The sequence below is a fragment of the Pleurodeles waltl genome, chromosome 8 (assembly GCF_031143425.1).
Source record: "Pleurodeles waltl isolate 20211129_DDA chromosome 8, aPleWal1.hap1.20221129, whole genome shotgun sequence".
Lineage (NCBI taxonomy): Eukaryota > Metazoa > Chordata > Amphibia > Caudata > Salamandridae > Pleurodeles > Pleurodeles waltl.
Genome location: NC_090447.1, coordinates 1,812,553 through 1,840,227, shown reverse-complemented (window position 1 = coordinate 1,840,227; position 27,675 = coordinate 1,812,553). Strand labels below are relative to the sequence as shown.

At 46.1% G+C, this 27,675-nt stretch overlaps 1 protein-coding gene across 2 annotated transcripts in view; it reads right to left on the bottom strand.

Moving 5' to 3' along the window:
- Positions 1-27,675, bottom strand: part of LOC138249651 (cytochrome P450 2J4-like) — a 174,832-nt gene that overhangs the window by 48,835 nt on the left and 98,322 nt on the right. For both annotated transcript variants that reach the window (XM_069203605.1, XM_069203606.1), the window contains exon 7: positions 11,517-11,704. In XM_069203605.1, coding sequence (XP_069059706.1) covers positions 11,517-11,704 — 188 coding nt within the window. The remainder of the gene's footprint in view (positions 1-11,516; positions 11,705-27,675) is intronic.

Genomic DNA, 27,675 nt, shown 5'->3' with positions numbered 1-27,675 from the left:
ACCTTAGGGGTTGTCCTGACTGGCCAGTGACTCCTCTTTGTTTTTCTCATTATCTCTCCTGGACTTGCCGCCAAAAGTGGGGGCTGTGTCCAGGGGGCGGGCATCTCCACTAGCTGGAGTGCCCTGGGGCATTGTAACACGAAGCCTGAGCCTTTGAGGCTCACTGCTAGGTGTTACAGTTCCTTCAGGGGGGAGGTGTGAAGCACCTCCACCCAGAGCAGGCTTTGCTTCTGTCCTCAGAAAGCACAAAGGCTCTCACCACATGGGGTCAGAAACTTGTCTCTCAGCAGCAGGCTGGCACAGACCAGTCAGTCCTGCACTGAACAATTGGGTAAAATACAGTGGCCATTTCTAAGATGCCCTCTGTGTGCATTTTTTAATAAATCCAACACTGGCATCAGTGTGGGTTTATTAATCTGAGAAGTTTGATGCCAACCTTCTCAGTATTCAGTTTAGCCATTATGGAGCTGTGGAGTTCGTTTTTGACAGACTCCCAGACCATATACTCTTATGGCTACCCTGCACTTACAATGTCTAAGGTTTTGCTTAGACACTGTAGGGGCATAGTGCTCATGCACCTATGCCCTCACCTGTGGTATAGTGCACCCTGCCTTAGGGCTTTAAGGCCTGCTAGAGGGGTGACTTACCTATGCCACAGGCAGTGTGAGGTTGGCATGGCACCCTGAGGGGAGTGCCATGTCGACTTAATAATTTTCTCCCCACCAGCACATACAAGCTGGCAAGCAGTGTGTCTGTGCTGAGTGAGGGGTCCCTAGGGTGGCATAAGACATGCTGCAGCCCTTAGAGACCTTCCCTGGCATCAGGGCCCTTGGTACCAGGGGTACCAGTTACAAGGGACATACCTGGGTGCCAGGGTTCTGCCAATTGTGGAGACAATGGTACATTTTAGGTGAAAGAACACTGGTGCTGGGGCCTGGTTAGCAGGGTCCCAGCACACTTCTCAGTCAAGTCAGCATCAGTATCAGGCAAAAAGTGGGGGGTAACTGCAACAGGGAGCCATTTCCTTACACCAGGTACTTGCTTTTTCCCCAGGTCTTGTAGCCATCTCTGTGAGAGACGGCTAGGTGGTGATAGAGACCTTGTTCTGGCTGGCAAAAGAGATTTGGATGGTATTTTTGTCGTTGTCGATGGTGGTTTCGATGTCAGGTGGTGGCTTTAACATCGACAATGGTGATTTCAACAGCAGCAACTTCGATGTCTACAGTGGCTTCCCATAATGTCAAAGGTGGTGACTTAACAGTCAATGGATGTTTTGACAGCAAAAGCCAGGATTCTTTTGTCGCTGAGTGGTGTCTAGATGTCATGTCTGATGATGGTGAAAATGAAGGCAAAGTGGCAGGCTTCATCTTCATGCTCTTCAACATCAAGCTCCTCAGAACTGATCAGGAGCAATGTCTCTTCCTCAAGTGTTTTCCCTCAATGGATATATCCCTGTGGGAGTCCTTGAAGCAGGAAGAAAGCACTCTGGTAGAAGACTGACCATCTCCATTATATATATATATATCCAGTATATCTAGCAGTATCTTCAAGCTATTTTCTTTTTTGCAGTCTATGCAGCCTAATCCTATGTCTGCTCTTCAGAGCTCTTCTTGATAAGATCTGGCAGTAGCTGCAGGAAACCAGGAAGGTGATCTTATGGAAAACACAGGATACAGATCTTGTGAGGATCTGTTTGTGCCTACTTTTTTCCACAACAAGGACACTAGCCAAAAACTGAAGGCATTTTTTTTGTGGAAAAATAAATATTTTCCTATTAGAAAAAGATTGTAGACTACTCTAAATGTCAAGACATTGAGTGAAAATATAATTAGAAAGTTTTGAAAAGATTTCCAATTTTTTGTGGCCAACAAAGGCAGAGCTCAGTGCCCCAGGGTCCTGTTTCCAGTCATTGGAAAAATGACCTGACCAGTCAGCTGTGGGACACGATGAGATGCGGGGTGTGTTGAGAGGTTCTTATAGGCAGTTTTTCTCTGCAAATGCAAAAAGAACAAGTGATGGATGGAATGCTGAACAATGTCAAACATTCAACCCCAGTACAGAGATCAGGACCTAAATCCACCATTTTTTTTGCCACCCATGCCATTCCAGTTTGAACCCAGCCATATGCAAATCAGTCTTGACCCTGTTCCCCATGGGAACAGTCCAGCCCGAAATGCCAAGCCAGGTCCTCCCAGGACAGGAAACAAGCATCCTGGGACCGGTTTCAGGGTATCACCCTTCATCAGCCAGGCTAGCTTGAAGTGGGAAGGGTATGCCCAGATGTGGGTCCCGTGCTCCCCATGCCACTGGAGTCAAGCTAGCCTGGCTGATGAAGGGTGATACTATACACATAACTATATAGTTTTGACAGTGCTCCGAGATCTGGGTGCTTGGGTGGGACTATTCAGTGCTTCTGACTATTGATCAGGATCCACTGGAAGAGAACCCATGTTGTGCGAAACAGTATAGTGCCTCGTTGCTCACTGTTAAGCCCTGCTCTCCAGAATATGCAGGCACGAGTATAGTTAATTAAAAGAATCTCACACATGACGTCAAAAACGTGTTTCCATTGACCAGTAACCACAATTAAAATCATATTTCATAAAATAAATGAATCCTCATAGGCAAATCAGTAAGTCAATATACCTTTTTTCGGCTAATATAGCCATTAAAAGACATCACACAATATAAAAGCATTGCAATTTAAAATAAAGATAATACATCAATAAAATGAGTGCAGAGCAGACCAATTTTAAATAAAAATTAGAACTTAAGACTGCGGTGCAGGATGAACCGAAATCCTTATGTCTCTTCTAATGTTTAGAGATTGACACTCATAACTGGTTACAACTTGAACAATTTACTCAGTATTCAGGCACTGCAAGAATTTAAAGCTCATTCCAGCCAATCAAAAATCTGTTGTGCTTAAAATAGGATGTAGGATGCGAATTCTAGGAATGATATACAAGCATTTGCAATGCAACGGGTCTCGCATTTGCTTGAGTTAGAGCTATTAGCGTTGTAAACTCCTAACCAGACTTATCTTGCCACACAAATCTAAAGAAAAAAAATGCAGCGCGATCACGCTATGGAAAATGCAGCGCAATCGTGCTGAAATTGAAAACAGAAAAACCGAGCGCAATCGCAGTGCGTGGAAAATAAAAAGATTAAGTAGTCCAGAAATCATGCTGAAAACATCGAGCCTCGTATGTTTTCAGTAGTTGGCCGGTGTGCTTGAGGCAGGCTAAACACCGGAAAAGGCATGACGTATGCATGCCTTTCACAAATGAGAGCAAGCAAATTTTAAAAGGCAAGCCCACGAACCAATGAAAGTGGCTGGCGTGACATGGGTGTGGTTACAAGCCCAAAGAGAGATTACAGCAGGGGACGGAGTGCTTTGCGCTCGCCCTAAAAAACTACAAATGAACACAAGATGGATGAAAGATTGCTAGATATTATTATCGCAAAGTCAGCAGGTCAAAGATGGAAACCGACTACCCTGATGTGGAATGGCCACCCAAAAATTAGCTGTGTTAGCCTAAAGCATGAAAGGTAGAATCTGTGCTCCAGGTTGGATATCCAGTATAAATATGATTGTTTGTTCCACAGATGTCATCCCAAATGGCAGTGGTTCCCAACCTGTGGTCCGGAGACCCCTGGAGATCCGCAAAGCCTTCTCAGGGGGTCCCTGACTGCTTAGAAAATGTAATAATATTAACTGATTAGGTCCCCAGCTTTAAGTCAAATGACTCATTGCGGGAGTCCCCAGATTCCAGTAATGATTCAGTGGGGGTGCTCTGGTTCCAGTACTGATAAAGCGGGGGTCCACAGAAGTCAAAAGTTTAGGAACCACTGACATATGTTATCCGTAGCCTGGGACTTATTCGTCCTTTTCGAGTCCCTATACCTGAATTAAAGATCGCACAAGGGACCTGGAATTACTACCCTTATAGGCATTCCAGCCCAGGGGTTCCTGATTTCCTTGACTGTTTCTCTGTTGGCCTTGTGGGGAGTTGGCATGGTCCTTCAGTAAAGAAGGCTCTGAATGGATGCAGTTTTTTGTGCCTGTCGTTGAACCACATAGGGATCATCTCACTGTGTTGACAGCTGTTGGCATCCACTTCAGCTCAACATCTGGTATTTAATAACCCCCTCAGGGTGCCTTATAATGTGTATGTCCCTGCTTTAGAATCAACATCTTATCACTTCCTCTGAGGGATTTATTTTGTAAAGTCAGGAAACTCCAATATAACTTGAAGTAACCCGTCTGCATTGATGAGGGGATAGATTTGATTCCTTAGACTATGGCCACACAATTACTGTTCCCTCTTGGCCTTTCAGTCCTTCAATAAAAGAGAGCGTACAGGCGCAGATATACAAAATAAAAAGTGCAATCTGTACTGTGAAAACAAATTAACGGACAGTCTGTAAACTGTGGCAACACATATTATAAGCATCTTAATATATACAACTGTGGTTAAGGATGCCACATGCAAACAGATTTGTTTTCACCTCTAAATTGTGTAGGGTTGCTGCTCGGCCTAATTTAAAACTACGTTATTTGTAGCAAAACAGACGATTTTCTGCACCCAAAGCACGCTGATACGCGCCTTTTGTTGGCTTAGTGTGTAATAAACATAATTTTATGATTACAGTTCGCTTATAAATTGAACTTCCTGGGTCTTTCATCTTCCTGTGTTTTAAACGAAACTAGTGAGTAAATCTGGCAAGAAAATCTTTCAGAGAACTCTCTCACCTGTTCGGATCTTAAGTAGCACGTTTCTAATTCTGGAAGTAACGACCTTCCACCAAGAATAGTGTTACCCCTGCGCCAAAACGTGTGCAAGTCAAGTTACGGGGCTCAAAAATCTGTCATCTTGAAGGGATTGTGGTCGGATGGAGCCTGCTTTCACCACAACTCAACACGAGGCCGCACTGGACTCCCACACAATGAGTGAAGGCAATAACCAGCTTTAGGGCACCCCCTAGCGGTGCTGCCAAATTACTACATAATCATGGAAATGTCTTTTCAGTATTCTGTGGGGCTATCCAGCCGACGAAATATAATTTCTGAAATGCACAAACAAGGGCATTTTAAAGAAAAATAGGATGTGTTTCCCAAAATCTGCAATGTATTCTGTGTAAGTGCTTTGAACCAGTGTCTGTTCAAGATTCTGTTGTCTTGGAGGTTTGCATGCGGGTGACGTATAGCACAAGCAAGTCCACAACGCAAGGCAGTGCTCTGCACAATGACCTTTTACCAGTGAATAGTGTGAAGGATGGGGTGTGGGCTATAACAACAATGGCGGGGTGTACAGTGCAGACGGAAAGGGTGCTGGGATGAGGCTCACAGGGAGGTTGGCAGAACGGGAGATGGGAGGGGTTATCGGGAAGAGGTGGTACTGGGAACTCTTCAGGGGTGATCTGGCATCCAGTGCTTGTAAATAAAAATGTGCCGGTGCCCAAACCCCTCCTCTGAAAAACACGGCAGCTGCAACTATGTATGCGAACACGGAATACTGAGGCAGCGTAATCCCGAAGCCATCTCGGGCCTCTTTAATCCATTTTCAGCCACTCCCTGCCCCTTCAACTCACTCTTGCCGCTTTCTGCTGTTTCGCTTTGGGACGTTTTTTCGTGTTTTTCTTCCTCCGTCTTTCCCATATGTGTCTTTTGCTCGCAGTAAATGCTGGAAGCAGAAAAATAAGCGCCGGCCTAAAAAATAAGAATCGGTGCTCCGGACCGGAAACAAACACGATTTAAGCACTGCTGGCTTCATTTGGTACCCTAAGACGAGGTATTGCCTGGATATTTCAGCTCTTTTAAGAAGTAGCAAGGAAAGGTCTTCCAAGTCGAGATAGGACAAGGCGTGCTTCTTGATGCGGTAACCTTGACAACGCTTATATTCACTTACAACAAAGGTCATATTTCAGACGCTTTATAGTTTGTCAAGTGTCTCTGCAGGATGAAAGGAGCAGAATTCAAGTATCAGGGAAAAAACTTTACTCACCATTCCTGGTCTGGCAGTTACTCCCCATTAATTACAGAGGCAACACGTTTACTGTCTGTCCAGAGGTGCAGCGTAATTTCACCCTCAGCATAAGGTAAATTACTTTTAAATTACACATAATTTCAGCATTAGGCCTAAAAGCCACACACTTCTTTGTTAACAATAGAATGCAATTATTTAATGGTTTAATCATGTTTAATAAATGTACTTAATTCAAAATAATTATAATACTTTTAGAATGAGTGTGAGCATTAACATAATTAAATAGATTTAATTAAAAACGTTTATTTAACATAATACAAGGCGATGGTTTGCGTTCGGCTAAGTATATGTTTCAGAATTATTTAATTTCTATTTAATTTGTCGGAAAGGTGTGGTTGAGAGTAATATAACAAAAGTTAAGTTAATTTGATTTAAATGATTTACGTTGGATTTAATACAAATTTAGGATCAGTATTTGAATTAGGCCAGGCAGATGGCTGAGGGGGATGAATGCAGACTGTCAAAACATTTCGTCGTCTACAGGTTACAACATTCGCAGCTCGTGGGTGTAACTGGGGATGAGGCGACGTGCCGGGGGGGGGGGGGGAGGGGAATTAATAAAATTACAAATAATTACACTTACCTCCTCAGTTGCCGCAACCCGCCAATCCTCTCCCTCAACAACGCTGCAGGAACAGGCTCCCAGCCTACCCTGCGCCAATCCTGATGTGGCTCAGAGCAGCGTCAGGATTGGCTGAGAGCGTCCAGCCAGGGCGTTCCCAGGCAGAGTGGGAGCCTATTGCCCATATGTGTTTGGCCGGCCCAAGACGGCCGACTAAACACACATGCGCTCTGAAGGGAGTGCACAGTGCACGCCCCTCGTCCAGGTCATCCCACAAGGCCCGCCCTTTTTACAAGGAAAGGATAATAAACATGGTTTACTATCCTTTCATTGTGAAAGGATCTGCAGCGGTTGCTGCTGGCGATGGGGGGAGGGGGTGACGCTCCTCCGCCCCAGCAAAGGATCCGCCACTGGGTTACAAGATAACATGGAGGCAAGACCAGCTCAGCCATCATCATTTTGGAGGTCAGTTTTTTCGGTACCTCTGCTATGAGTAATAATACCATCTGTTATGTACAGCACCTAAGGATTAGTCTAGAGCTTGGTGAATGGGAGAACTGCAGTAAGCTTGTGATTCTCTTGCCCCGCCAGCTCACTCCTTCGGTACCTTATTTAGAGATGGGGGAACTGTGATTGACCCCTGGTGAAGCCTCGGCTGGTGGTTAATCAAAGGTGGCGACCGGTCCACCACAGTGTTAACATCTTGTTACACCTGGCATCCTTGGAAGAGTCTCACCTATCTTTTTTGCCTCTGCTTCCCATGTTTTGACTGTGTGGCCTGGACTCTGTTTTTGCTGGTTTTGTTACTCTGGGCACTTTACCACTTCTGACCAGTGCTAAAGTGCAAGTGCTCGCTGAGTAAAATGTATGTGTAATTGGCTTTTCCATGATTGGCATATTTGATTTACTAGTAACTCCCTAGCACTAGAGGTGCCCAGGGCTTGTAAATCAAATGCTACTAGTGGGCCTGCAGCACTGGTTGTGCCACCCACATTAGTAGCCCTGTAAACAAGGCTCACTCCTGCCACTGCAGTGTCTGTGTGTGCAGTTTTAAACTGCCAAATCGACCTGTCAAGTTTACCCACTTGAGAGGCCCAAACCTTCCCTTTTTACACATGTAGGGCACCCCTTGGTAGCCCCATGGGCAGGGTGCAGTGTATGTTAAAGTTAGGACGTGTACTGATGTGTTTTACATGTACTAACAGTGAAATACGGCCAAATTAATTTTTCACTGTTGCAAGGACTATCTCTCTCATAGGTCCACACGGGGGCTGCCTTTAAATATCTTTTAAGTGTAATTTCCCTTTGGGAGCAGATACATATATAAAATTTGGGGTCTTTGAACTCACATTTTAAAAATACATCCTTTGATAAAGTTGATTTCTAGATTGTCAGTTTCAAAAGGCCACTTTTAGAAAGTGGGCATTTTCTTGCTCAAACCATTCTGTGACTCTGCCTGCTTGTGTATTCCCTGTCTGGGTCAGACTGACAGTTGGGCTGTTTGTGAATCTCCACTACACATGTGACACAAAGGGAGCTGGGTTGTAGCCTGCATATCCTGATGGGCAATTTGGACTAGAATGGAGGGTGGAGTGGTCACTTATACCTGAAAGGGCTGTGCCTGCCCTCACACAATGCAGTCTCAAACCCCCCTAGTGTGTGTCTGGGGCCAGGCCTGGGCAAGGCAGGATCTTGTGAACAACAGAGACTTTCCTTTGACGTTTGCCTGGACCCAACCCCCCCAGATTATTAGATTACTTTTGGATGCAAGCGGAACCTCTGCCAATGAGAAGTGCTGAAGAGGTGGAGGAGGAGTAATGCCACTTTGCCTGTGATTGTGCTTTGTTGGCCTGCAGTTGCTGCTTCTGCCTGAAAGAGGACAAATACTTTGTGGTATATTCCTGCTTGTGAAGGGTCTCCAAGAGCTTGGATAGAGCTTGCCTCCTGTTGTTGAAGTCTCAGGGCCAACAAAGACTTCCTCTGCCAGCATTTGGACTCTCTGCTGAGACTCCTGCCCTGCCAAGTGGTGCCCACTCCAGTTCCTGGTCACTTGAAAGGTGAAGCTGGTAGAACAAGGACTGAAATCCCTGCACAGGAAGCTGCGCGGGTAAAATTGTGACGCACCACCTGCAACGCGGCTGCTAAAATGATGCGCCCCCTGTATCGTAGCGGGAGGAACGATGCAACACCGGCTTGCAGTTGGTAAAAACAATGCAAACCCAACGCAGCGTGGTTTTCCATCACTGTGAGGCCGGATTTTGCATGCATCATCACTGGGTGTCAAAATCAACATGAACCTGTGCGGCCCTGATGTGCTCCCTCCGGAAATTGACGCATCGCTCCCTTGCGGGAGAAAAAAATGAATCATCACTGACTTTTTCAACACATGCTCGACCGTGCAGCTTTATTTTTGACGCAAACCAGCTACTTTTTGAAACAACGTTTCCATTGTTTTCTATGGAGTAAGAATCTTTAAAAAAAAAAAATCATATCTTTACTTCTATATGTTGGTTTTTTGTCATTTTGGTCTTGTTTGATTTAGAAAAATATTGCCTATCCTTCTAAACTGGTGTGGTGTCCAATTCGTAGTGTTTTCACTGTATTACTGCGTGTGTTGGTACAAATACTTTACACATTGCCTTTGAGATAAGCCTGACTGCTTGTGCCAAGCTACCGAGGGGGTGAGCAGGGGTTATCTTAAGTGTGTATCTCCATTGCCCTGACTAGAGTGAGGGTTCCTGCTTGGACAGAGTGCAAATTGACTGTGAACCAGAAACCCCATTTCTAATACACCTTTAAAGATTTAGAAAGGTCAACTCTATTTATGGTAGTCTTCAAAATGTCTGTGATCCATTCCCGGTGCTGCAAGGCGAGACATGGTGTTCCAAGATGGGAAAAACTGACAATTTAGGGCAGTCATCCTCATGCATATTTTATCAGACCAGTTCCGCCATGCAAGGCATGACAGTCCTGGTCAATGAAAACTAAAATTTAGGGCAGACTTAGTCATTCATATTTTCTCTGCCCTGAGAGGCATGGGCATCCCAGGCCTGGGTAACAAACTATGCCGCATGTGTAGGGAGAAAACCCAGCACCTCGAGGATGGTGCTTTTTTGTCCTTCACAAACAAAATCCCGCTTTGGGAGTTTGTTTAAGGAAAATTAAAAAATTAACACTGAATGGTCCAGGAAATCATGGAGCTTGCTTAGCATTAATTTCTGTTGCGCATGAAGCACGTTCAATTAATTGTGATGGTTAGCTTTCAATAGGATAGGCCTCGTGCATCGGGGCTGATAGAAGCAAAACATTTGCCACTTAATCAGCTTCTGCAGACTGACACCGCAGGCTAAAAGACCTCCTAAGAAAAGGAAGAACTTTGGGATGAATTGCTATGTTTGTATGGCTGTCATGGAGAGTCACTACTGTTTATTTCAGTATCTGAATCTCATTACCTACTGCTGTGACATAGCAAGAATGGATACCCAAACTGGTTACCCAGAGTTGTGATGTCATAAAGGCCTGCCAGGCCAGGCTGACAGGCTTCCTTGGTAGCCTCTTGGGGCAGCTCCGCTTGCCTGCTTTGAAGGAAAGCAGAAAGCAAAGCTGCAGGAGGGGGAAGGAAGTGTGACTGGTGAAGGATGGTAGGTCATCATTTTTAACCTTTGGGACGGGGATACATAACAGAAGCCATTTTACTTATGGCTTCCCGATTACTGCTCCGCCACTACATAGTAGTTGAAAGCCGGGGCAGATGACATCGTAGACAACTCGAGCTTCGCTCATGTCTATTTGATGTCACTCAGAACCCGTCAGTGAAAAACATCCGGTAGTTAATTGTTACCCATCTATAATTCTACATATGAAAGACAATTAATTATTGAAATTTACTTACACGTAGGAAGAAGCCAAGACATACAGCTCAATAAGAACAAAGGCAAGCCTGGAAACGTAGTCACTTCTTCAGCAGGCTTGAAGGTGGAACCAGTTTAATTTGAAGGGTCTGCTCTGGTGGTCCTTATCTGACTGCAATACATACTTCCCTTTACCTGTATGATTCCCTACACTGATTCCCAGCGTACAGGAAGTGAAGCTTCAGATAAGATACTTCAAGGGCTCCCTATGATGTTGAATTGACTCAGCAAAAATCCTCCAAAAATGAATACAAATAGTAAAAAAGCCTGCCTTTTAGCACATTTGCATTTTAAAGAGAAGCTCCTATATTCCATTGTTTAACACGGCACAATTAAGGTTACTTACATCTCTTTGGAAGCCTTATGTACCAGTACGGGTCTTTCATTTGACTCAGTATATGCTGGGAGTTGTAGCCCTGGCTCACCTCATTTGAAATAATTGGCTTAAAAGTTGTAGATCACAAGGCGATTCACATAAATAAAGACTGAACTGAGAAATTGGGTGTCTGGTAATATTGATTTTGTGGTCATCTGAAAGAGTGGAACAATAGTGCTAACCTATAACAAAAATATATACTTTGAAAGATACCTTGGGGATATGTGGATGTAGGTCCACTTATGGGTTTCGTATACAGCTACACTCTTGTGACAATGTCCCAAATGCTACACAGTGCAGGTGTCTCATTCTTCTGGCTTCTCAGTATCACCCACCCTCCTCAAGTCAGCACAGCTCTATGTTTAATGTGCAATGGGTGCTGATGCAGTTAAACTCACATTCTTGCATTCCTGGACCATTAAGGATAATAGTATTACATCTGAAATGTGGTTCCACATTTTTCCACATGTGTGCCTGCAACTTTAGTTCTGTTGAAAGACACAGTTATGCAATAATAAGGCATGTGGCAATTATGAATATGAACCAATAAATTAAATGCTGTCTGCTATATCTGTAATAAAGTCAGTGAGACATGACGCCCAACAAAGGATCTTTACCTTCTGGATGTTGAATCCCTGGATTGTGGTGTGTTGTCCACACTGGTGTGGCACTCCTAATGGAACAAGATTGCAGTGTCTCTGGATTTCATGTATCACCGCCTTTGTGTAAGGCAGTCTCTTGTTGTCCTCGTAGCAAATAGTCTGGGAGTCACTGAGTACAAAATCCAGCTCCTTCTGCACCTTAGCTGAAAATACACCATCAGTGTTAGAAACTGCAGAAAGACACACCGATGCTAAGTTGATGTATCCTCTCAGGATAAGAGGCATCCCAAGCCTCTTATCCTTGGAGGCCTGGGATGCCATGCCTCTCAGTGCTCCTTACCTAGGAGCACAGGTAAGTGTAGGAGGCTGGCCATCTACGTAGTGTGCAAAACTAGGCACAATGTGTAGAGGGTCTGGGCAACCACACGTTGGTTTACAAAGCAAAAATTACACCACCTAATGCAGTAATTTTTATGGTAGCTTGGTCGAACAGCTAGGCTAAACTTGGAGAAGTGCAAACCCTTTGTTGTACCCACAGTATCAATGAAGCAAAACACATTCAAAAGAATAACTGGAGACCAATTTACAAAAATACATCAGATTTTTTGTAACATTTTTACGACCAACATCATCAAAATCGGTTAGCAGTTTTTTAAGTTATTAATTTTTAAAATTTAGAAAATGTCTCAGTTCTGTGTGTAATTACGCCCCACAGGACTCAATGGAGAAATACTTTAAAGAATGCACATAAAATAAGGCAATGTGTTTACCAATGTCTCCTTTTGTACATAGGTTGAGGTTGTCGGTGGGCCCTGTGGACCAGCTGGAGAAGTTCAGGTGGCTCCCTGTTTCGGTTGGAGCAGCTGTACAAGATCTTTGGAACTGGTGCAGACCACTGTGGGGGACACTTGGAAAAGCACAACACAGGTGGACTTTAAGGTGAGTCGTGGGGGTCCCCTTGGAGTGTCAAGGTCGCTTAGGATCTATGATGCAGGGCATAGGGTGGCCGGGTGCAGAATGAATCAGTGAGAGAGGAGCTGTGCGCAAAGGTGCTCTTGGAAGCAGGCAGTAGGCCGCTTGGAGGGTCACTTGCAGGTCAGCATCGGCACTCTGATGGGAGGTCCTGGTGGTTTCTGAAGTCCCTCGACTGGAGTGGCCAGTAACTGGGGCTGTTTCAAATGTTTGAGCTTCAAGTTGCAGCGGTCTCCTGTCTGACGGTTGGTTCGTTCGTGTGATTTGACCATTGTATTGCAGGGGTTGAAGGAGGCACCATTTGAACCTCTGGAAGAGGCTGATTTCATTTGGCAGTCAGCGAAAGTGGTTTTTCTGGTGGCCATTACCTCGGCCAGACGGTTGGGTGAGTTGGGTGCCCTTATGGCTGTTTTTCCCTACTTGAAATTCTTCCCGGATCGGGTGGTGCTCCGGTTGGATCCTAGATTTATAACTAGGTTTCTTCTTCTTTTCATTTTTCACAGGAGGTTGTTTTGCCTGTTTTTTCTGACTTCTCTCTCCCCTCTCTTCTACCCTGGATGTCAAGAGCGCTCTTTGGATCTATTTGGATCGTACAAAACCATTCAGGGTGTCTCAGTCCCTGTTTGTTGGTTGTGGTTTTGTCTCCAAAGGTTCCAATGTTTCCACCCAGACTCTGAGTAGATGAGTCAGGCAGGCTATCACCTGAGATTATATTGCTGTGGGGGAGTCTCTTCCTGATAATATCTATGGAAGATCCACTCTGGCAGAGTCCACTTCCCGGGCAGAGGCTCGGGGGTTTCCCGGGTAGCCACATGGTCATCTCCTCATACGTTCCTCAGTCATTACCGTCTGCCTGTGTGTGAGGATCTTGATGGCCATTTTGGTTCTGCCCTGTTGCACCTTGCCTGGCTCTGCTTGGTAACATACAAGACGATGCAAGGGGGAGGAGTTGTTTATAAAAAAAAACCTAAAAATAGAAACAGGACTGCAGTGTTACTCCTGTCGGGAAGAGGACAAGCCTCATTGGTTAGGACTGGGACAAGGAGGACACCTTTTGGGGTAATGAAGATTATTGGTAAGTAACAGAATATTACTAATCCCAAATGACCTGTTGGGATCTCTAAATGTAATGGGCTTATAAAACAGGTACAAGTCTCCCAACAAGAGACATCTGCCTTCCTTCCATTGCGATGGGTAATATTTCAAAATGTCTTCAGCCACCATATCTGTAAGGATCTGGAAAATGGTGGTTGTTGGAGTATTCTTTTGACCTTTGTGTCCCAGGCTGATGTCATCTTTTTAACAATCATCGGGAGTCTATTGTCTAGTTTGTCCTTTCCATCAAGCAATGCAGTAGCAGTTCTAAATCTATTCTGCCTCATAGGGGTTTTTTCTCCCAATTTTCATCTTCACTGCACCATTGCATGGCAGATTGGAGTTGCTTGGCTATGTAATATAACACCATTTCGGGAAGACCCAAACCTCCTTGCAGTTTATCCATTTTCAGATTTGCTTTCTTCACTCAGCTACTTTTCCCTGTCTACACCAATATCAATAGCCTATCGAGTTTCCTTGATTGTTGATCTGTGGATAGGATATACAGAATTCTGTATGGTGTACAAGCATTAAAGGAGAAAAACCATGCTTGCCAGTGCCGTTGTGCCCATCACCAACTCTGGTAGTGAATTCCAGAAGCGAACAGAAGTTTTTAGCACTTCAAGAACTCTGTTCATATTGTAGGAGTATAGGGACTACCTATGTGGAGTGGGTCAGGTATATCAGCATTCGTAGACACAACATGGATCATATCAACTATTTCTATCCCCTAGTCCTTGATATGTTCACAGAGATAGATTGCAAGAAGTCTACAGCCAAAGCAAACAATAGTGACAATAGCATAAGGTGATCGAAAATAGAATGCATCATCCATATTAGGAGCATATTTGTTTAGTAGCATATTTCAGCACAGTCCAGAAGGCCATACACCAGGCCATATCTCCAGTTTACATTGCCACTAGAATAGCGGTGATGAAAAGGTGTACATGGGGCAACCCACATAAGAGCTACTCTGGTGTAAGAGGAGTATGTAGCTGAAAACATCAGCCTTCTCCATTTTTTCCGGAGTTCAGTTACCTCCTCTTCCATCAGGTGTGTTTCATTAATAAATGCAATTTGAACAGAATATTGTTTTTGAAATGTGTACACTCAATGGGCCTGATTCAAAAATGTAAACTTGCACTTTTGTGTAAGTTTACGACTGTTTGCTATTCAGAATGATTTTTTACTAGCAGTATCTTTACGCCTGCAGGGTCTCCACACATAAAAAGATAGGTGTAGTATCCTGTCTGTTTGGTATCTGCCCCTAGCTGTAGCCAGGCCAATGTATTTTAATAGTCTGTAGAGAGCTTAGAATGTATAATAGGGTTTCTAAGCAACACTGGAATGTTGGTGCAGATGGTCCCTGCTCCTGACATGGATGAGACGTTTCTGTTGTACTGTTTTACCTGAATAAAGAAGATTTATTTAACCTCACGGAGGACCATTGCTTTTTCACAATGGCACCGAGGATTTTTCACCATAGGCCTGCCGTCTCTAGCTGGGTCCAAACTGAGGTGGCATGGTGGGCACAAAACCGGGATTGGAATGCAGCCCAAGCGATTGCCAGTGGCTGAGATTAATTCAAGAAGTCCATCCATCAACCTTCTTGCTTTGCAAATGAAAGTAAAGCAGCATTAACTAAAGTTACCCCAAGAGGTGGGGCCTCTGAAACCATGAATGCCTGAGGAATACAAAAGCGGTTTAAGATGGGGCTTTGCTCAACAGGTAGCTCAATATCTGTTTGCCTGGAATAATTACAATGGACCTCAGATGAGACGATTCACACACACAAGTCTTCTGAGTAAACTGGAGGGTAAATGAATGAGGTGAGCTATGAGCTAGGATTGTTCTCCACAGTGGAAGCCTTGCAATAGGTCTATACTTAAGCTAATAAAACTACTGGTAAAAAGTGGTTCAAATAATAGATGTGAGTTTATGACATTAAAAGAGATGCAAGGGAGGACACCTTTCAAAAGGAGAATCTCCTCAAAGGCCGATGTGAAGCAAAGTAAAAGAAATATAAACTGCGCCCGTCCCCAACAGGAGAGTCTTTTGATCATCTGTGTACCTAAGAGAATAAAGTCAGGAAGTTGACTGCTTACCAGGATTTTTGTCTAACAAAATGAAGAGATCTAAAGGGTTCAGGCACTGAGCAGGGCACAAGCCAAGAATTGTCAGTGGTAAACAACATATTCATTAGAAAGAATAAGGAACAATTAGCCTGTAGGTGTTATGTAGAGAATGATGACCCCAGAAGACATTGGGATAGGAAATGATTGCATGGAGAGATAAGTAGGAGCAAGTGAGATATAAGGCGGAGGTGATGAACAGGGCAAAGCAGGAAGGGGAACGTTACGTGGTGAGGGCAATGCTGTGGGTAGAAGACTCAATGGTCTGATCTTGCAGGATATTAGAGGAAGAGTGTGAAGGAGAGAGTAAAATGGAACTAGGACCTAGTGGTGCAACCAGAAGGATGACCTAGAAGGAATATGTCTTTTCATCTCATTGTGTAGGGAAGAGCAGAGTGATTATCAAATGGGGGGATGGGAATCGGGTGCAAAGAGAAGGCAAATCTAGGGTGGCCCGACTGATGTGAGAGGACTAAAGGCATCCGGGCTGTGGGCATGGCAACATTTAAACCCTGGGCAGTCAAGCAGAACAAGAGGTCATCCTCGAGCTGCTTAGTTTAAGGGTCACTGTATTCTGAATAAGGAGAGCTTGAGAGGTACTAATCTGAATCTTTGTTTTCTTATTTTTATATACCATTTTTATTGGGTTTTGAGATAGTCTTTGTACAGCAAACATGTCAGATATTGCATTGTAGGCATAAACTTAGCATTGTACTAGCAGACGCTCAATGCCCACGTTACTCTTTCCAGTGAGATGGAATAGTAACTGCTAACCAGGAAATCCAGAACGTCAACTATCAGTCTGACACCTACACACACTAGGATGACTTTAGGACTGTCTGGGCGGGCCCTCAATGTGGCAGGACTGGTCATGAGGGGAATCCCACTGTGTCCCAAGGGATCTAACCATCGTGGATGGAGTAGTATGCGAGGATGAAAAAGGATGTGTCCAGGAGGGTGGGGGAACCCTGACGGCTAGGCATCAGGTTCCTGCAGGGGTGGGGAGAGCCGGGGCACAAGGGGAACAAGCGGGCAGTGGGGGATACACAGGGTGGGTGGGGGGCGGGGACTGGGGTGGGCTTTAAGCAGAACTGTCACTGCCCTCTGAGGTTCCCTAAAGTGCTATGAGGAGCCCTTCCCACACGGCTGCATGGGACACCTCTTCAGTTCCTGGCCGCACCTCCTTGCGTCGGCGTGCTGCTGCCTCTGTCACCACCCACAGTCCATTAGTCCCCGCCACTGCACCACGCTCAGAAGCGAGTAGGCCGTCCACTGCACTGCAATTGCCCCCCTGACTAAAGCAACGGCAAGTCTTTGAAGGGAGTCGATGCACTGCTCGTCGTGCTGTGCCTGTAGAGGCACAGAAGGCAGCTAGCTGCATTGCCAAGGTCAGTACGACCAGTGACACATGCATGGGCTGCACTGACTTCCGTCCACAACCCGCACGTACTCGGGCAACTCCAAAACATATGTACAATATCTGTCTCCAGCGCGACAGCGCCTTCACTCCTGTTGTACTCCAGGGTACATTTTATGCAATTTGAGTGGCATTAAGTAGGCCCTGTGTAAAATGTTATGTTGAATGTACTGACACTGGACTTTGTAGAAAACTTTATGGAAGCAGATCATAGCTCTGATCCATTCCTTCTCAGTCGGAAAGCGGCTAATGTCCTGCTCCCAGAAGAAAGGCGGCTTTGCCAAGGGATCCTTTGTCCTGTGAGACATGCTTTTGCAAGCCAGGAAATCAAGTGGCGCTTGCCCCCCACTGTATACAGAGTCTGCATTAGGGATTGTGAGTCTGGTTCCGTGTCCGTAATGCCCAAATGGAACTCTAACTCCGCCAACAGGTGTCTATGCATCAGGAACTAATCCACCGGAAGATGCATCTGCTCTGTCAGTAAGTCGAACAGGATGAGTGCTTTGTCCTGAAAGATGTTGCCCAGTGTACTCACCCCTGTGGCCACCCAGAAACCTGTCCCTCCCTGGTCCACCACAACCCGAATGACACATAAAAATGTGAGGGGTATCTCGGAGGCATATCTGGGATTTCCTGACATCATCCGCAACACCCTGCAAAGACTCTTGTGTGTCACTCAGAGGGAATTGTTCAGGGACACCGGTACCTGGAAGAAATAGCTCTTGTATCTGGGTCTGCACCTTAGCCTCTGTCCCCGCGCTCACCTCCACCACTCTGTGACCAGCAAACCGGCCACTGCAGTTGGACCGCCAAGTTATAGTGTCGGAACACCAAGGTCCCCAACCTCCCATCCTTGGGCGGCAGCTACAGTTTGGAGAGAGCCACGCTACACTCCACTTGTTCCAGAGCAAAATGGTCACATTGCTCCCAAAACACGCAAAGTGCCACAGGGGAGGCAGAATGCCAGGTTTGGAAAGTGTGAGAGGAGCCTGGGCAGCATCATCATTTTGGCGAGTGCCACATGGCCCTGAACTGAGAGGAGAAGTGAAGACCAGAAAGCGATCGGGGGGCTCAGGGAAGATATAGCCCTTGTGAGGTTGCCATCAAGTAGGTTGCGTCCTGAATGAAAGAAATTAAATACCTAAAAGTCTACGTCTCCTATCAGATCACCTGGTTCTCAGCCATGACAGTCTGAGCAGGGCAGTCCAGGTGCAGCAGAAAAATACAGGTCTCGGTCAACGAGAACCTAGTACAGAGCTGAGTTTGAAGTGGTGCAGAATCTCTGTTACATCAGCTATGTCAGCACTCATGTCCCTAATGTAACATCATCAGCATATATGGAGACCGAATGTAGTTGACCTCCAACTTGTATAACGCAGACAGCCCAGACTGCTACAGCAGATGTGCCAGGGATTACATCACCAGGTAGAACAGAAGTGGCATGAAGGCACAACACTGGCACGTGTCTCTACTTATCGGGGTCGGCTGCAAAATCCTCCACCCTACCTTAACTTGTGCTGAAGGCTGTGTGTACAGGAGTTCAGTCATTCTTAGGAACTTGCCTCGTATTCCCATCCTTTGCAGCACCTCAAATAGATACTCCCAGTCCAGGGTATTTAATGCTTTCTCAACATCCAGGACAGTAAGGCCAGCATACTCGGGCCTCGTGCAACAACCTTTGTAGTCTCCGGATGTTGAGCAATGTGGACCTTCCCAATACAAACTCATTCAATGTGGGCATAAGTTCCAACAGACGCACTGTCAGTATTTTGCTAATAATTTTATAATTGCTGCCCAACCTGGACGACTCTCTCTGGGACACACCTGGGCCTCGTAGCTAAACCACCAGCGCTTCCCTCATGGATGTGGGTAGGCGTCCATTCACTAGGGAGGGTGCGTAAAGTTCTACCAGCTTAGGAACTAGGAGGGCTTCGTAGGCTTTGTAAAATTCAAAGAGTAGGCCATCTCGGCATGGAGGCTTGCATGTAGGGGAAGCACCTATACCACCCCGTATCTCTTGGTCAGTTATTGGGCTGTTCAAGGCTTCGAAGTGTTCCACAGGGATGCGTGGCAATTCAATCGTAAGCAAAAAGTTGTGTAACCTAAACCCCTGCTGGTCAGATGCAGGGCCATTCAGGGTCCAGTAATGGTCACAGAACGCACCATGTATCGCTCCCTGGGTGGTGACAACCGAGTCAGGAGACAGGCAAATACAAGTACTTGGGTCAGCGTCTGACACATGCTTCAAGAGCCATGCCAACCGGTGACCTGGTTTATCTCCTTCTGCGTGCATCTTAGTTCGGTAACGTTTTATAGTCCAAGCAGCGCAACGACTCTAGCAGTTGTGAGAGGCGATATTGTGCAGCAGTCAAGGCGGCTCATGCCGTAGCGCCTTCCAGCACTGCCCTCTCAAGACTACCCAACGACACTTCCACTTGTGCGAGTTCCCTACTAAGGCCACCTCGCTCCCCTATGACTGCATGAATGATATATGTGGATCACAGTTTTCAAGGCCTCCCACTCCACTAAACACATAGTGGCCTTTGTTGCTGCTGTCAGCTATGTAATGAGCTAGAGTCTCGTGGACCGTTTTGCAGAAAGATGAGTCTTCAAGCACAGCAGGTGCCAGGTAGGCATCGGCAGGGCGAGGTCTCCCCAGTCACTGTGAAGTAATAGTGGATTATGATCTGATAGTGTCTCGCACAGGTACTCTGCCCCTGTGACGTTGGGCTGTATAGTAGGGTGGCAAAATATGTGGTTAAGTCAAATGAGGAGGTCATGGGGTGGAGAATAAAAGAAATAGTCTTGGATCGCTGGGTTCAGTAACCTTCAGTTTTCCACTATTGACCAATGTGAGATCCACTGTAAGAAATATGTTGCACCATGCCGTAGGAGAAGTAAAGTGGGGAGAGAGGACCTATGAAAGGAATTAAAGTCCCCCCAATAATCCACAGCAGGGGAGAACACTTTGTCAGCAATGATGACATGCATGCCAAGAACTGCGGTTGTATAGTGATAGGTATATACACACTGCCTAATACTACCTCCCGCCCACCCAGCCTTCCCGCCACAAACACATATCGTCCCTCCAGATCTATCACTGTATCCGTGCTGTGGAACCTAGATCTGTGACTCAGGGTGAATCTCTGATTTATTTAGCATTCCGTCCATCATCTGTCATTTTTGCATTTGTCACCATAAGTGGGAAGGATGTGCCCAGACATGGGTGCCATGCTCACTGTGCCACTGGATTCAAGGTAGCCTGGCTGATAAGGGGTGATAACCCGAAACAGGTCCCAGGAAGCTTGCTTCCAGTCCAGGGAGGAACTGGCCTGGCAGTTCTGGCTGGACTGTTTCTATGGGGAGCAGGGTCAAGAATCATTTGCATATGGCTGGGTCCAAACTGGAATGGCATGGCGAGCACAAAAGCAATGGATTTCACCGAGATAGGTGACTGAGGGTGAATGTTTGACTTGTTCAGCATTCTGTCCATCATCTGTTCTTTTTGCACTTATCTCTGAATCAGTTCGCTGCTGTAAACGCTGATATCTGCTTGCACTGTAACTGCGCTACCGTGGTAGCTCTCAGACACTCTGCCATCACTCTGAGGCGTCTTCCCACAGCAGTGCATTCGAAGGCGGTCCAAAGAAGATTTCTGCATAGTGGCATCGCTTTCCCCTGGAGAGGTGTACCGTCACTACTTAACCCAATCCCATGCATTGCTGGGCACCATAAAATTTTTTATTTTCTAGCTAACCAGCACTTTCTGCTTTGCTGTGAACAGGAGAAAATATTTAAGACCAGCCTCCCTCAGTTTGTGCTTTACACCAAGGAAGAACACTCTCCTGCGCTGAAGCACAAGAGTGTAAACAGGGAACAAGAGGATGGTAGCATTTTAAAAGGTAATGTGCTCCAGTCACCTGGTGGCCTGCAGAACTTTGTCTCTGAAGTTAAGCATATTGGCCACCATTGGTCTAAGCGGGACACCCTGCGGCAGGCACCTCTCCGGTACCCTGTGTGCATGTTCCACAACAAAGTATGGTGACAGACTGACTGGCGCAACATGCACAGGGAGCCAAGATTCCACAAAACCTGTGGGGTCGTCAACCTCCACTCCCTCCAGGAATCCAATCACCCTAATATTGTTGTGCCAGGAGTGGCACTATAAGTCATTCATTTTGTTTGTCCTCCAGCTGCTGGACCCTTTCAGGAAGAGCCAAAGTCTGGGTGTGCGCCTGTGCCAGCAGCTGCACTTCTGTACAGCTGCTTCTGTGTTTTACCCTCTCTGACAGTTTCCTTTGATCTTCTTGGGGGAGCCCCAGCTCCAGTGCCACGGTAATAACTCTGCCCCCCCGAGATCCAGCCTGGTCTCTGAGATGGCACTGAGGATGACATCCAGCTTGGCAGACAGAAGATCCTGCTTAGCCTGCAACATTGCTCCAGCTGTCACAGAGGCTAGCGCCATGTCCTTGTGTGGCTGCCCAGCACTCTCTGAGCCCGAAGGGGTTTTTCCAGGTTTGGCATGCATCATCTCCGCACTTCTGTCTTGATGGATTGCAGCAGTTACCTCAGCACTCACAGGGAAGAGTGGGGTTGTCTTGGAGGTGGGGTGGGAGCTTCAGGGAGGCCCATCAGCCCCAAGCCCCATGTGCCCAGCCCAGTCCAAACAGGGGATATCTTGTGGGCTTTGAGCATGTATTGCTTTCTGTCATGCCAAACCCAAACTTCCTCTCCAGGGAAGAGTGATGGCACATTCCACCAGGTTGCATGGCTTAAACTGCAGCACTTTACACTGGGGTGTGTTGGAAAGTGCCACTTTTGGCATGGTTACCATCACACTTTTTGCCTGATATTGATGCTGACTTGACTGAGAGTGTGCAGGGATCCTGCTAACTAGGCCAGGCCCCAGAACCAGTATTCTTTCTCAAACATGTACCATTGTTTCAACAATTGGCACACCCCTGACACACAGCTAATCTCTCTCCCCATCTCCCACATCGTCCCCATCTCTCTCCCCATCTCCCCACCCCCCCTCTCTCTCCATCTCACCCATCATCCCAATCTCCCCCACCTTTTTCCCCATCTCCCCCATCTCTCTTCCCATCTCTCACCCAAACCCTCAGAGGACTGCCTGCCCACCAGAGGACCAAGAACTCCCGAGGATAGCAGCCCTGTCCACTGGAAACTCCAACAAGGACTCCAGGCCCGACCGGATCCACGAGTCCTCCCCACTCTGCACCTGATGCCTACAGCCCATGTCCAGGTGGCCCCCCGGTCCAGAGCAAGTCCCCAGGTGATTCTGACCTTCTGTTCACCCTGAGTTGACCCCTCCTGGCCAACACAACGACACCTTCTGCCTACATCCAGAGGACCCCCTGACTGCAAGAGAGCCGCACAAAGATTCCCAATGCCTCAATGTGCACCCACAGTCCTCTAGCCTTGGGGAATCCGACCACTGGTCCAGCAACAGTCAGCAGGCGGCCCTCCTCCTTGACCAGCCTGTGGTTTTCCAGGACCGACCACCTGGACCCAGCCTGCAGCATCCTTGTGACCCCCAGGTTTGTGTTTGAACCCTGCACCTGCCCACCCCTGTGCCGCTGAGGGTGTGTGTTTGGTGCTGACCTGTGGCCCTCCCCCTGGTGCTCACCAAAACCCACCTGGCCTGCCCTCCGAAGTCGTGGGTACCTACCTGATGGGTGCCCCAGACTCCCAAAGGATCCCATTTTAAATCTGACACCAACTTTGACCTCTGCACCCGGCTGGCCCTGTGTTGCTGGTGGTGTATGTTTGGGGTCAACCTGAACATCCTGTGGACATCCTAAATCCTGGAGACTGGAATTGTAAGTAGAGTACTTACCGCAAAACAGCACTAACACTTTTCTCCCTCTAGTACTGTATTAAGAATTTAACCTGTCAACTTTGTAAAGTGAAAAGTGTTACTTGCCTGTAAAAAGTTTTCTTTGCCAAAATCTAAATAAAGTGCATTTGATACATATGTTTGATACTTACTTGCTAATGCATTTACCTGCAACAAGATCCTTTTGGTTCTAGAAATAAAGTAACAAAATATATTTTTGCTATATAAAAACAATTGGCCTGGAGTTAGTCATTGAGTGTGTGCCTCGTTTATTGACTGTGTGTGTGTGTGTGTGTGTGTACAACAAATGCTTTGCACTACCCTCTGATAAGCCTAACTGCTCATCCACACTATCACAAAAGAGAGCATTAATATTATCTACTTTAGCCTCTGTTAAGCCTCTGGGGAACCCCTGGACTCTGTGGACACCATATATCATCTTCATATAGTGTATGAAGGGCATCTGCCATGCAGTCACCTGGAGGAGCAGACATACATTCACGAAGCGCTAACTCCTTGACGTGAATGGTGAAGTTGACATAGCAGTGGGAGGGGCAGTTCTGAGAAACCTGTTGAATTAAAGGTGAGCCTGCTTCCCACTTTGTTTTATTTTATAATGTGTACTGCTTGCTATTCAGTCAAGCATGTGAATATTTAAAAGATCCACTGTTGGAGAAGAAATCAGTTACTTACCTGTAACTCCAGTTCTCCAACATTAGTATATTTTATTTATTCATATGCGACCCTCCTCCCTCCCCGGTCAGCGGCTTATCATATTTACTCTCACACTTGTGCTTTGAAATCTGAGCTATGGTGGCCCCTAGGGTGAGAAGGAGAGCTTAAGCTTCCACCTCATTGGCTGAAGTTTGGGTTCTTTCAAATGAGATGGATGTGCTACTAAAGAGTCTATGCTGTTTTGGGCCTATGGCCTTTTTAAATTGTACATAGTATCCTGTATATTTTACACTGTATACTGCTATGTTAGGGTACCGGGGATTCCCAGTGTGACGACAGAGAATGATTCAAGCATGTGAATATATAAAATATCCAATGTTGGAGAACTGTCTGTTTCTCCTCGAGGCAGACAAAGAACACAGAATGACATTTCTATTGCCTTTTACCCAAAAGACAGCCACAGCCGGTCTGTAGGAATGGTTAAAGGCTTATTTGTTGTGGATTTTATCCTGGACTAGGTCCCCAGGTTTGGGAACCCACTTATTAAAAACAGTGATAACTCTACCTTCTCTGGTGGTGGCGCTACAGTGGTTCACATTGAACAGCTTGCTTCTGACTTCTTGGATACTCTGTAAAACATTGAAACACTTCTAAAAGTCAAATTTATCTTCATCCACCAACTTCCCAGGATTATCTAAGCCAGGCACATACATAGGAATACTGAAGAGAACCTCATATGGAGTAGGTCATCCCAATACTCGTCTAGGAAAGTTATTCAATGCTCTCTGAAACCGATACAGGTTATGGTGCCAACTAAGATCTGAACTTAGCGCCTTAGCCGTCAAGGCTTGTTTAACCATGCTGTTAGCTCTTTCAACAGCGCCGTTAGACTTGGTTCTAAATGGGTTGCTGAGCTGTAGACAAACTCCCTATCAGCATCTGTACTAAATCCCTGTAAGTCTTGGAGGCAAACACAGTAGTGTTATCTGAATGAAACTTCCCCAATTGCCACAAGACATTGCAACTCTATTACTACTGCTGAAGCACATGCATTTTCCTGTGACTATACCCATAGCAATCAAGAACATGTATCTACTGCAATCAATATGTATCGGTATCAGGTGACGGAGTGGGTTGGACCGATATGGTCCAAATAAATCACCCAGAATGGGATGCTGCAGACTGTGAAGGTGCAGGCAAGCATCGTTTGACAGGGCAAGGCTTAGCCTGTTGACAAATGTCACACTACCTAACATAATCCCTAGTCTGTTTGTATAAACCAGGCTACCCGTAGCATTGCTACGGTTGCATTAACCCCAGCACAAGCAAATGGTAGGTCCTCATGGGCTTCCCTAGTTAAATCTATGTGAGAAAGATTGTTAGGTCTTATCCTGTCTCCTACTCTAGGAAGAGTAATTACAGGAACATTGTCTGAAATAAACATGTAGGAGTATTTTGGGGGGAAAGCTTGCGAGAGGCTGCCCACCTTGTTCAGTTATGGTTATCGCTGTTAAGTTACCAGGGTTGTGTCTGAGATAGGATTAAAACTACTACTCAAACAGTCTGATTTGCAGCCCCTGTCACTGGCTGCACAGTTCTGCACAGTACACACCATCATGCTGATAGTCCAAGTGTGCCTCACATGTACCAATGCCAGCGTTTCTTGTAAGATGGCTATCTTTCCCGAAAGCTGTTTATTCTTAATGAGTTTCCTCTTTGAATCCTTGAATCCATTCAAAACGTCAATGTTCCATGTCAACATTATAACCTTGCACACAGAAGGATGAGTCACACACTGACGATGCAGTCTTCTGCACTGCTAGTAACAGGGGTGAAGTTCTGCGCGTTCTGCTGTGCTGTCACCTAATATTCTATTGTGGGAGCTTTGCGGATGCAACTCACAGTCTTTCACTACACCTTGCATCGCTGCATAAGCTGCAAAGCACTTGCATTTCATTTCCCCACAGGTTGGGCAGAGCCATCCTTGTAGAACACACTCTGGTAAAACTCAATGGTTAAAACAGAGAGTAGGAGAAACATGCTAATCATATTAGATAAAAGCTAGTGTACGAAGAGTGGGATCATACTGAAACTTTACATCCATGGTACTTAAGGAAGAGACCCGCTCTTAGACCTGGCATCCTTGGTGTGGTTTCTCATGTCTTTTTGCCTCTGCTTCCTGTATTTTTCTGAATGTGCCAGATATCGTTTTTGCTGTTTTTTGGTACTCTGGGCACTTTACCACTGCTGACCAGTGCTGAAGTGCAAGTGCTCCCTGTGTAAATTGTGCTTATGATTGGTTATCCATGATTGACATGTTTGATTTACCAGTAAGTCCCTAGTATAGTGCACCATGTGCACCCAGGGTCTTTAAACCAAGAGCTTCTAGTGGGCCTGCAGCACTGATTGTGCCACCCATCTGAGTAGCCCTGTAAAAATGTCTCAGACATGCCTTTGCCATGTCTGTGTGTGCAGTTTTAAACTGCCATGTCAACCTGGCAAGTGCACTCACTTACCAGGCCCAAATCTTCTCCCTTTTAGTCCATGTAAGGCACCCCTAAGGTAGGCCCTAGGTAGCCCCATTGGCAAGGTGCGGTGTATTTAAAAGGTAGGACATGTACTAGTGTATAGTGACATACTGTCAAATTCGGTTTTTTACTACTGCAAGGCCTATCTCTCCCTTAGGTTAACTTGGGGATTGTCTTTAATTACCTGTTAAGTGTAATTTCCCAGAGAGAGCGGATAGAAATATGGAGTTTGGGGTCTTTGAACTCACAATTTTAAAATACACCTTTTGGTAAAGTTTGTTTTTAGATTGTAAGTTTGAAAATGCCACTTTTAGAAAGAGGGCATTTTCTTGCTTATGTATTCTGTGCCTCTGCTTGGCTGCTGAATCCACGTCTGAGTCCAACTGACAGTTGGGCTGTTTGTGAATTCACTCTCGACAGTGACACAAATGGAGCTGAGGTGTGTCCTGCATTTCCTGATGGGTCTTCGTGGGCTAAAGTGGGAGGGCGGAGCTGACTCCTGCACTTGAAAAGGCTGTGCCTGACCTCACACAATACAGTCTCCAACCCCCTAGAGTGTGGCTGGGGCAGGGCAAGGAAGAGGCAGGGTTGTGTGCGATACGAAGACTTTCCTTTGAAGATTGCCTACTTCAAAGGCAGACATTAGTATTGGACTGCTGACTTCACAACATTAGAACACTTCTGGATCAACAGATTCCTCTGCCAATGAGAAGAGATGGAGAGCTGTAAGGAGGAGTACTGCCCCTTTGCTGTGTGTGCTTTGTTGGGTTGGCCTGCAGTTGCTGCTTCTGCCTTAGAGAGGACAAAGACTGGACTTTGCTGTGTAACCTGCTTGTGAAGTTTCTCCAAGTGCTTGAACTGAGCTTGCCTCCTGTTAAGAAGTCTCAGGGACATCAAAGTCTTCACCTGCCAGCACCTGGGCTTTCTTGCTGAGACCCTTGACTTGCCAAGTAGTGTCACATCCAGTCACTAGGCCCCTGGAAGGAGAAGCTGGCAGAACCTGAGTGAAAATCCATGCACTGGAGCAGAGCGGCAGAAAAATCGAAGCAGCACCCACCTCGCAGCTGTAAAATCACTGCAGCTCTTGCCTCGTGGCTGCAGAAATCAACACATCGCCAGCTCAGCATGACTTCATCATGCTGTGCATCTGGATTTTCCATACATCGTCCCTGGGCGTCAAAATCTTCAACATAACCGCACGGACCCGAGGCTGCTTGTCCCGAAATCAATGCATCCCTTCTCTGCGAGGAAAGAATTGACGCATCGCTAACCCGGCAGGGAAAGAATCAACGCACAGCCTCACTTGCGAGAAAGGAATCAATGCATCGCATGCTTTTCTAACGCACCTTCGCCCCTGCGGCTTTATTTTTGACGCCCACCAGGTACTTTGTGCTAAAACAATGCATTCATTGATACTTATGGATTAAGACTCTTTGTACTTTAAAATGTGATAGCTCTTTTTGTGAATGTTGGATTTTTTGTTGTTTTGTTCTTGTGT